This window comes from Mytilus californianus, unplaced genomic scaffold, assembly GCF_021869535.1.
Source record: "Mytilus californianus isolate M0D057914Y unplaced genomic scaffold, xbMytCali1.0.p SCAF_8, whole genome shotgun sequence".
Classification (NCBI taxonomy): Eukaryota; Metazoa; Mollusca; class Bivalvia; order Mytilida; family Mytilidae; genus Mytilus; species Mytilus californianus.
In genome coordinates this window covers 112,405,244-112,417,201 of record NW_026262734.1, presented here as the reverse complement: position 1 = coordinate 112,417,201, position 11,958 = coordinate 112,405,244, and the positions used below count along the sequence as shown (strand labels likewise).

Genomic DNA, 11,958 nt, shown 5'->3' with positions numbered 1-11,958 from the left:
TGGTAAATTTACAATTGGTCTGTAATTAAAAACATCCTGTTTTGAACCTTTGTTCTTATAAACTGGTATGACTTTTGCCAGTTTAAATGAAGATGGAAAAATACATTTTTTAATACTTAAGTTAAAAATGTGACAAAGTGGTAGTGAAATAGCATGAGAAAACATCTTTAAAAACTTTGCACTTATGTTATCAAGACCTGTTGCTTTTGATTCATCTAGTGCTTTTAGTTGTAAACACACAAAATCATTACTCATAAGTGGTATAGAAAAATACACATTATCTGGTACATGACCCGATATGAAATCATCAAGTTTGTTAAAAGAACTATTGTTGCTGTTTTGATTTGTATTAAGATTATCTGTGATATTTGTGAAATAAGCATTAAATACATCAGCAACGCTTTTCGGTTCTAAAATTTCCTTTTTGTTAAAGGTTACCTTGGTTTACAATAAACATGCGCATCAATACACAAGGGTTACTGAGAAAAGTTACCTTGGTTTACAATAAACATGCGCATCAACACACAAGGGATACTGAGAAAAGTTGCCTTGGTTTACAATAAACAAGCGCATCAACACACAAGGGTTACTGAGAAAAGTTGCCTTGGTTTACAATAAACATGCGCATCAACACACAAGGGCTACCGAGAAATGTTACCTTGGTTAACAATAAACATGCGCATCAACACACAAGGGATACTGAGAAAAGTTGCCTTGGTTTACAATAATTATGCGCATCAACACACAAGGGATACTGAGAAAAGTTGCCTTGGTTTACAATAATTATGCGCATCAACACACAAGGGTTACTGAGAAAAGTTGCCTTGGTTTACAATAATTATGCGCATCAACACACAAGGGCTACTGAGAAAAGTTGCCTTGGTTTACAATAATTATGCGCATCAACACACAAGGGTTACTGAGAAAAGTTGCCTTGGTTTACAATAATTATGCGCATCAACACACAAGGGATACTGAGAAAAGTTGCCTTGGTTTACAATAATTATGCGCATCAACACACAAGGGCTACTGAGAAATGTTGCCTTGTTTTACAATAAACATGCGCATCAACGCACAAGGGCTACCGAGAAATGTTACCTTGGTTTACAATAAACATGCGCATCAACACACAAGGGCTACTGAGAAAGGTTACCATGGTTTACAATAAACACAAACATGCATTTTTTGTTTACATTGTTACATTTGAACCATTTTTACTCCTACGTCAATTTGGATTTTTATGGAGAAGTTTTAAAGGCTCAAATTGACATTTAAAAAAGCAGCTTCAACATGTGACTATTTTAGTTATCAAAACGTCATTTTTACTTTTTGTTTTACAGTAGAATCTTAATCTGAAACTGTTTTCGAATAAACTTGTTTGCTATTTTCAAAAACGTAAATGACTATTTTCCCATTTAAAATTGTTTTTGGAACTACAAAACGAATAAAGGAATATCGACAAATATAAAAAAAAAAACAACACTTATTTCTTTGATATGAAATACCTTTTTCTTTTCCGTACAGATGCTATCTTAAAATATTTTTTTGACAGAATGATTTATCATTGACAAACATGGGTTACTTCCACTAGGGCACAGATGTAACGAGTACGTAGGCTTTACCTATTGGATGTTCTACAGTGGTCCTCGAGCTATCGTCGTATACTTTAACTACAATTAATAATCACTTCCAGACTAGGAGCTCTTGGTAACAACAAGGTAGGGTGTCTTTCTTCTGTTCGTATATTTAGAATTGTACATGTATCTCAATACGATTCTATATTCCTCTTCGATTTCCATGCATATACACTGTACTTTCAGTGAACAGTAGTAGGCGTCTATTGTGAAACTTAAATATTATTGTCCTTTTCCCCATTATTCTCTATTCTTTATGTTCTTTGCCCATTATTCTCCATTCTTTATGTTCTTTGCCGATTATTCTCCATTCTTTATGTTCTGTCCTTATTATTCTCTATTCTCTATGTTCTTTTCCCCGTTATACTCTATTCTTTATGTCCTTTCCCGGTTATTCTCTATGTTCTTTTCCCATTATTTTCTATTCTTTTTGTCCTTTTCCCCATTATTCTCTATTTTTTATGTTCTTTTCCCCATTATTCTCTATTCTTTATGTCTTTTCCCCATTATTCTATATTCTTTATGTTCTTTGCCCATTATTCTCCATTGTCTTTGTCCTTTCCCCGTTATTCTCTATTCTTTATGTTCTTTTCCCACTATTCTCTATGGTCTATGTCCTTTCCCGGTTATTCTCTATTCTTTATGTTCTGTCCTTATTATTCTCTATTCTTTATGTTCTTTCCCCATTATTCTCTATTCTTTATGTTCTTTTCCCCGTTATTCTCAATTCTTTTTGTCCTTTTCCCATTATTCTCTATGGTCTATGTCCTTTCCCGGTTATTCTCTATTCTTTATGTTCTGTCCTTATTATTCTCTATTCTTTATGTTCTTTCCCCATTATTCTCTATTCTTTATGTTCTTTTCCCCATTATTCTCTATTCTTTTTGTCCTTTTCCCATTATTCTCTATGGTCTATGTCCTTTACCGGTTATTCTCTATTCTTTATGTTCTGTCCTTATTATTCTCTATTCTTAATGTTCTTTCCCCATTATTCTCTATTCTTTATGTTCTTTTCCCATTATTCTCTATTTTTTTTGTCCTTTTCCTCATTTTTCTCTATTCTTTTTGTCCTTTTCCCATTATTCTCTATGGTCTATGTCCTTTCCCGGTTATTCTCTATTCTTTATGTTCTGTCCTTATTATTCTCTATTCTTTATGTTCTTTCCCCATTATTCTCCATTCTTTATGTTCTTTCCCCATTATTCTCTATTCTCTATGTTCTTTTCCCCGTTATACTCTATTCTTTATGTCCTTTCCCGGTTATTCTCTATGTTCTTTTCCCATTATTCTCTATTCTTTATGTTCTTTGCCGATTATTCTCTATTCTTTATGTTCTTTTCCCATTATTCTCTATTCTTTATGTTCTTTCCCCGTTATTCTCTATTCTTTGTGTCCTTTTCCCCATTATTCTCTATTCTTTATGTCTTTTCCCCATTATTCTATATTCTTTATGTTCTTTGCCCATTATTCTCCATTGTCTTTGTCCTTTCCCCGTTATTCTCTATTCTTTATGTTCTTTTCCCATTATTCTCTATGGTCTATGTCCTTTGCCGGTTATTCTCTATTCTTTATGTTCTGTCCTTATTATTCTCTATTCTTTATGTTCTTTCCCTATTATTCTCTATTCTTTATGTTCTTTTCCCCGTTATTCTCAATTCTTTTTGTCCTTTTCCCATTATTCTTTATGGTCTATGTCCTTTCCCGGTTATTCTCTATTCTTTATGTTCTGTCCTTATTATTCTCTATTCTTTATGTTCTTTTCCCCGTTATTCTCAATTCTTTTTGTCCTTTTCCCCATTATTCTCTATTCTTTATGTCTTTTCCCCATTATTCTATATTCTTTATGTTCTTTGCCCATTATTCTCCATTGTCTTTGTCCTTTCCCCGTTATTCTCTATTCTTTATGTTCTTTTCCCATTATTCTCTATGGTCTATGTCCTTTCCCGGTTATTCTCTATTCTTTATGTTCTGTCCTTATTATTCTCTATTCTTTATGTTCTTTCCCTATTATTCTCTATTCTTTATGTTCTTTTCCCCGTTATTCTCAATTCTTTTTGTCCTTTTCCCATTATTCTCTATGGTCTATGTCCTTTCCCGGTTATTCTCTATGGTCTATGTCCTTTCCCGGTTATTCTCTATTCTTTATGTTCTGTCCTTATTATTCTCTTTTCTTTATGTTCTGTCCTTATTATTCTCTATTCTTTATGTTCTTTTCCCGTTATTCTCAATTCTTTTTGTCCTTTTCCCCATTATTCTCTATTCTTTTTGTCCTTTTCCCATTATTCTCTATGGTCTATGTCCTTTCCCGGTTATTCTCTATTCTTTATGTTCTGTCCTTATTATTCTCTATTCTTTATGTTCTTTCCCCATTATTCTCTATTCTTTATGTTCTTTTCCCCATTATTCTCTATTCTTTTTGTCCTTTTCCCATTATTCTCTATGGTCTATGTCCTTTCCCGGTTATTCTCTATTCTTTATGTTCTGTCCTTATTATTCTCTATTCTTTATGTTCTTTCCCCATTATTCTCTATTCTTTATGTTCTTTTCCCCATTATTCTCTATTCTTTTTGTCCTTTTCCCATTATTCTCTATGGTCTATGTCCTTTCCCGGTTATTCTCTATTCTTTATGTTCTGTCCTTATTATTCTCTATTCTTTATGTTCTTTCCCCATTATTCTCTATTCTTTATGTTCTTTTCCCATTATTCTCTATTCTTTTTGTCCTTTTCCTCATTTTTGTCTATTCTTTATATTGTTTTTCCATTATTCTCTATTCTTTATGTTCTTTGCCGATTATTCTCTATTCTTTATGTTCTTTCCCCATTATTCTCTATTCGTTATGTCCTTTCCCCTTTCCCCTTTATTCTCTATTCTTTATGTTCCTTTTGCATTATTCTCTATTGTCTTTGTCCTTTTCTCCATTATTCTCTATTCTTTATGTCCTTTCCCCATTATTCTCTATTCTTTATGTTCTTTGCCGATAATTCTCTATTCTTTATGTTCTTTTCCCATTATTCTCTATTCTGTATGTTCTTTCCCCGTTATTCTCTATTCTTTGTGTCCTTTTCCCCATTATTCTCCATTCTTTATGTTCTTTTCCCTTTCCCCTTTATTCTCTATTCTTTATGTTCCTTTTGGATTATTCTCTATTGTCTATGTCCTTTCCCCATTATTCTTTATTCTTTATGTTCTTTGCCGATTATTCTCTATTCTTTTTGTCCTTTTCCCCGTTATTCTCTATTCTTTATGTTCTTTTCCCATTATTCTCTATGGTTTATGTCCTTTCCCCATTCTTTATTCTTTATGTTCTGTCCTTATTATTCTCTATTCTTTATGTTCTGTCCTTATTATTCTCTATTCTTTATGTTCTTTTCCCCGTTATTTTCTATTCTTTATGTTCTTTTCCCATTATTCTTTATTCTTTATGTTCTTTGCCTATTATTCTCTATTGTCTTTGTCCTTTCCCCATTATTCTCTATTCTTTATATTCCAGCACCCCGTTTTTTCTCTATTCTTTTTTTAACCTATTTTCCTCTATTCTTTATATATTTGCCCATTATTCTGTACGTTTTGCCCTTCATTCTCTATTCTGTAAGACCCACCCAGACCCTTATCTATTGGCAATGTAGTTTTGTTTCCGTCCTATTCACGATTAAGTACGTAGAAATTGTGCAGCTTACGAAGAAATTTGGCTAAAGCCAATAAGAAAATTATGCGTATGATATGAAAGTTAATGCAAAATTTACAGTTGTGGTAAGATTTGTCAGATGAGAAAACAGAAAACTGTGGTCGAGTATCTTATTATTGATAGTACAGATATATTTAAACAGAATTCGAACTGAACATTTGTACAGAATAAGTATACTATTTTATTTGTTGAATATTTACTATCAACACTTTGAATAGATAATAAAATTGAGAATGGAAATGGGAAATACGTCAATGAGATAACAATCCGACCAAGGAGCAGAAAACAACACAAGGCCAACAATGGATCTTCAACACTGCGAGAAAATCCCGCACCTGGGGCGGGCTTCAGCTGGCCCCTAAACAAAAATGTATACTAGTTCAGCGAAAATGGACTACATACATGTGAAAACGCACATTAACATATCTGATTTGAAACACCTGAAGGATTAAAGTTACTCCGTCATATCCGTTGTGATTTTTTCTCTGTCCACTTTAAGACAATAAACAATAGGTTACTGTGCGACTATTATCTGAGCGATTTTCTGATGTAACAGTTAAAAGTCGGTTTTGGGAGCAAACGTGTTAACCTCAGATATGTTTGTATATAAAAACTAAGGAGATGTATGATTGCCAATGACACAACTATCTACCAAAGGACAAATAAAGTGGATGTAAAAAACAACGGACAACTGTATTATATATAATAATAAGTAAAACCCATACCGTATTGTCAGCTTAAAAATTATCCGGAATACAAAATTTGAGAACCAATTCAAAAACAATAAAAGAAAAACAATTATGGTAGATTGCAACCAACGACAACCACTGGATCGATTTTGACTTGTTATTTTACGTAATTTCTAGTTGGTAATAAATTTTTTAACAACTTTTTATCAGAACATTTTCTCTTTAATCGTTTTTATTTCATTTAGACTTTCCCTCCAAATCGCATAGTAAGGGTACTCCCGTACATAAAGGATGTTGATAAAAAATTGAAAACAACACGTTGAATAATTTCATGCGTCCGAAGCGCTTTTCTGGATTTACCTTCATCAGGAACGCTCAAAGCCAAACATTTGAAATCCGAGGGATGTATAAGTACCGAAACAGTTGAAGAGCTATATGACAAAAATACCTAAAACAAATAGACAAATTCATCTAAGGTCAACTTTGCCTGAGGGAGTTGAAACCTTAGTTTCTTTATAATTTCAAAATTTATAAACGGACAATTTTAGAAAAGTTTGTTATAACTGAATCATGTCAGTACCGAAGTACTGACTACTGAGCTGATGATACACTCGGGGACTGATAGTCCACCAGCAGAGGTATCGACCCAGTGATGTAAAAAATTGAAAACAACACGTTTAATAATCTCATGCGTCCGAAGCGCTTTTCTGGATTTACCTTCATCAGGAACGTTAACGCTCAATGCCAAACATTTGAAATCCGAGGGATGTATAAATACCGAAACAGTTGAAGAGCTATATGACAAAAATACCTAAAACAAATAGGCGTAGCGTTGGGCTACTTCTATCAACTTTGTGCTTTTAAGTATTTAATTTGATGTTGTCTCATGTTCCATATCATGTCGTCTACGTTTTAATTTGATTGACGCATATTTTTTCTTTAATTAAAGTTTGATTTTTTTTCTTCTGTGTATCTCATATTTGTTTGTATGCCTCTTTTTATATCTAATTATATATATATCAGTGTTTACCCACGAATATGTACAGTAGGCATAGGATCAAAACTGTCGAGCGTAAGCAAGCTGATAAATTTGTCAAAATGTCTAATTTTTGGCTCGTTTCATTTTACATTTTAAATAGAAACATTGTCTTTATTCAATGTCTGTTCATATAAAGGAACGGGTGGGAGTCTTAGTCAACCTAAAATAGTATAAGAATGTCCAGAAGCCCACACTTCTCAATATGAGACCCCTCGTATGTATTTCGGATATTTCTGCAAACCTCATTATAGTTGAAATGTAATCTATTCCTGTCATTTATAAAATACATTGACAATACATTTCAGGATGAAAGCCTTTTTCTTTGTATCGACTGTATGTCTGGTCGCAGTTGCCCACTGTAACACTATGTCAATGTACGTCAACAGGTTTGGCTCAAGCAACGGAATGAACTTTCCATACACTTTATCAGTGGGAGCGGGTTCCCCACTTGGCGGTTTTGCTCCAAGCTACAGTGGAATCTCAATGGGGGGACTAGAAGGTGGTGGAGGAAGTATCATGGGTGGAGGAGGCCTCATGAATGGAGGAAGTCTCATGGGCGGAGGAAGCCTCATGGGAGGTGGAGGAAGTATCATGGGTGTTGGAAGCTCCATGGGTGTAGGAAACCCCATGGGCGTAGGAAGCCCAATGGGTATTGGAAGTCTCATGGGTGGAGGAAGTCTCACGGGTGGAGGAAGTCTCATGGGTGTAGGAAGCCCCATGAGTGTAGAAAGTCTCATGGGTGGAGGAAGCGCTAGCCTCATGGGTGGAGGAAGTCTCATGGGTGGAGGAAGCCCCATGGGTGTAGGAAGTATGAGTGGAGGAAGCCCCATGGGTGGAGGAAGTATCATGGGTGGAGGAAGTCTCATGGGTGGAGGAAGTCTCATGGGTGGAGGAAGCATCATGGATGGAGGAAGTCTCATGAGTGAAAGAAGTCTCATGGGAGGTGGAGGAAGTCTCATGGGTGTAGGAAGCCCAATGGGTGGAGGAAGTCTCATGGGTGGAGGAAGCCTCATGGGTGGAGGAAGTCTCATGGGTGGAGGAAGCCCCATGAGTGTAGAGAGTCTCATGGGTGGAGGAAGCGCTAGCCTCATGGGTGGAGGAAATCTCATGGGTGGAGGAAGCCTCATGGATGGAGGAAGTCTCATGGGTGGAGGGAGCCTTATGAATGGAGGAAGTCCCATGGGTGGAGGAAGTCTCATGGGCGTAGGAAGCCTCATGGGAGATGGAGGAAGCCTTATGGGAAGTGAAGGAAGCCTCATGGGAGGAGAAAGAAACTCTTATGGGAAATAACTTAATTATCTTATTAAACAATTCATGTAAGTATTAAAGTAGAACATATAAAACATTTCCTTGTGTGTATAATATACTTTAGCACTGCATGTTACGAAAATACAAATCAGAATGTTTAGAGAAAATAAACTAAATATAAAATGTCGAACGATTACTTTAAGGTAAGTCTTATTGAAATAAATACGGAACATTGCGCTGTCTGCTGGTACGTTATGGACACAAAACAAATTGATTATGTACAACTGTTTAAACAGGACCGTGAGTGGTTGCCCAAGGCCATTACGTACAAATGTTGAAACAGTACCGTGAGTTGGTGCCCATTTTGTATCCGAAAAGGCTCTTTATTCCCTTATTAGATGAAAAATTATCACAAAACCATTGAGCACTATAGTGTTTTAATTTTCCGCATTGTTTTGGGGAATTCCCTAGGCAAATCATACACTTTACTATTGCTTTGTATGGGGACGGATGTATTATTTTGTGAGTTTTGCTCGTAGTACCTTTATTTTAGTAATATAATTAAATGGTGTAGACCGGCGGAAGGGGCGATGAGTAAATATAACGGGGTTATTTGATACATCAACTGCGGAGAGTTCTGGAATGACGTCAAATCGGAACAATCGTAAAGTTTACTGCTGACCCGTCATTATTTCACAATGTCTCTGACCCAATCGAACGGGAAAACATGTTATTTGCTGTAATTTATACAATGAATTATATATAATGTAAGTAGTAGTTTGATTCAACTTTCGAAATGTGTGATTTACAATTATATTTTTGACTTTTCTATTATATTATTTTTATGTAATTCTCATAAAACTGTATTGTTACAATTAACAGAAAATTGGTGCGAGCACATTGCATTTCCCAATTTTTACAAAATGCAGTATTTCATTTGCGCCACAAGGTAATATCTTATTTGCGCCAAAATATAAAAACTACTTTTGCGCCATTTTACAGGTAACATATAACGGAGAAGTTGAAATATACATTTTTTTTTCATAAGAAATTGTTTAATTAAGCGAGTTCATTTAAAACTGACATAAAAATGCCTTCTTGGCTATATACGAGGGTGTGGATGGGGGTTTTCAGAATAGAGAATAATGGTTAAAAAATATAAAGAATAGAGAAAAAAGGACCAAAAAAGAATAGAGAATAATGAGGTGCTAAAATATAAAGAATAGAGAATAATGGGTCAAAAGTATAAAGAATAGAGAAAAATGGCTTAAAAAAAAATAAAGAATAACAGAAATGAAGCCCCCCCCCCCCCCCCCCCCTCAATATCCATACCCTAATGTATGTTTGGTATCTAATATTGACAACAAACAAAACATTATCATGCTTTACCGGAAAAAAAGTTAAAGCGGATGTACACGATGAGCTGAGAGGAATGAAGATAGAGACACACAAATTAAAAAAAAATATTGGTAGAATATGAAACGTGGAATGATTATTTTTTCCTGTACAAGTTATCGTTCTTAAACTGAGCAGATGCATGAAGTTTGCTGACTATGTTTTGGAAACATATTTATTCCATATTGATAGAACTTTAGTAGGTTTTTCTATGTGAATGGGATTTTGAATAAATAAGCATATTCACCTGTGGAAAAAGTATATTCACCGCGCAAAACGTCGCGCGCTTTTACGTGTATAATAACGATACAATGTTTGACGTTTAGTTGGTTTTGGTAAATAACTGTTATTTTATACATATTTTTCTCGCTCGGAACATGGAATAAAACAATAACTGTATTTTGTTTCGGTAAATATGTGGTTTAATTGACTTTTGAAAAACCTAGTGACATTCACTTCGGCCGTTGGCCTCAGTGAATATCAGTTTTTCAAAAGTCAATAAAACCACACATTTACCTCATCAAAAGACAGTAATTGTATAATATTAACCTCTGGTTCAAGATATTCACCGTCATTCTGGACTGTTGCACGAACTGACAATTTCAAGAGAACCAACAAAGGACCAACATCATTCCATGCATATTTTTACTGAACAAGTATTATTATTCAAGCATCTTTACATTTTGATTTACATGTACGTAGCATGAGACGACAACGTATATTATAAAATTACTGTCTTTTGATGAGGTAAATGTGTGGTTTTATTGACTTTTGAAAAACTGATATTCACAGGCCAACAGCCGAAGTGAATATCAGTTTTTCAAAAGTCAGTTGAACCATATATTTACCGAAACAATTGATAATAATTGCTTTATTCCATAATATTTTACCATAACGTTACATGTGATGTTCAGCGCGGTGGATATTCTTTTTCTTCAGGTACAATAAAAAATTGATCATAACGTTACATGTGAAAGCACGTGACGTTTTGCGCGGTGAATATACTTCTTACACAGGTGAATATGCTGTTTTATTCAAAATCAAAATCAAATAGGAAAACCAACTTAGATATTGCTAATATGGAATCAAAATGATTTTCACGAAGACACCGGCTGCAGTGAGACGTTGAGAAGAAGGTCTGGGCTAATTTTGGTGTAAAAGTGATTTGTGTAAAAGATTTGAACTGATTTGGTCATAAAGACGCTAAAATTCAAGCTTAAATATGAAAAATCTATCAAATATGCCATAAAACGTCATTTTTCAGATGGTTTTTGTCTAAAATGTGAATGGCCGCATTCCTGTTCAGTCTCAACCTTTATATATGTTATGTATTACCATCAAATACAAATACAATATATATTCAAATATTAAGACTGAACACGAGTGCGGCAACTTCCATTTTAGACAAAAACCTCTTAAAAGTTAGCACAAACGCTAAAATTGTGAAGATTTCAGTAATTCTTCATGAAATAATGATGCTTGTACTTGATGCATGCGCATTGTATTGTCCAAAACAGCCCATATTTATGTTACAAAAGTATGCTACTTTCCGATAAATAGCCAAAGTTTACAGTTTTAACAAATTTGTAAAACAGCTATATTTTCGGGCCAAAAAGGGGTCTTACCGGGCCTACTCCTTTGACTTCAGTTTATCACGCTTTCTTTGTTGTTTTATGATTGGCGCAAATGAAATGTGGTTTGTGGCGCAAATGAAAGATTTTCTTTGGCGCAAACGAAATACCAATTGGTGCAAAAGCAACTGAGCACCATTTGGTGCACAATTTAAATAGCAACCCAATTTCAAACTTTATATATAACAACAAATAATGGACTGTATTTTAGTGATTTTTTTTTCTAAAAAAAAGTTTTTAATAGTATCAGAAGTTTATTACTAGGGCCTTGAAAGCATGTAAACCTTCTTGTCTTTCTTTATTTAGATCGTAAAGACAGTTGGTAAAAATTTCTTTGAATATTTTTGCTTTTGAATTATTACTATCATGGCGTTAAGTCTCATTGCTATTTGTTATAATATTGTTAAAATTTCTTTCATTTTAGGAACTTGGCGAATACGAGACTCAGATGAATTTCAAGAAACACTTTATGATCCGCATTAGCAGAAAAAATCCAAATAAAACAGAAATAAATAAACTTCTCCACGCCGTGCTAGTTTGGAGAAAAATTCGGCCTTTTACCAATGAATACCACTATGTTGTCCAACAGTTTATACGATAATTAAAATACACCCCGTTCAAAAAAGACAAGTTAA

The 11,958-nt window shown here is 34.3% G+C and overlaps 1 protein-coding gene across 1 annotated transcript; it reads left to right on the top strand.

Annotated features, from left to right (window-relative positions):
• The first annotated feature begins 1,702 nt into the window (after positions 1-1,702).
• On the top strand, positions 1,703-11,843 carry LOC127711315 (loricrin-like). Its single transcript, XM_052217310.1, has 3 exons — positions 1,703-1,718; positions 7,355-8,365; positions 11,748-11,843. Exon 2 carries the CDS (start codon positions 7,356-7,358, stop codon positions 8,337-8,339), a length of 984 nt encoding a protein of 327 aa, XP_052073270.1. The 5' UTR covers positions 1,703-1,718; position 7,355; the 3' UTR covers positions 8,340-8,365; positions 11,748-11,843.
• Positions 11,844-11,958: the final 115 nt, after the last annotated feature.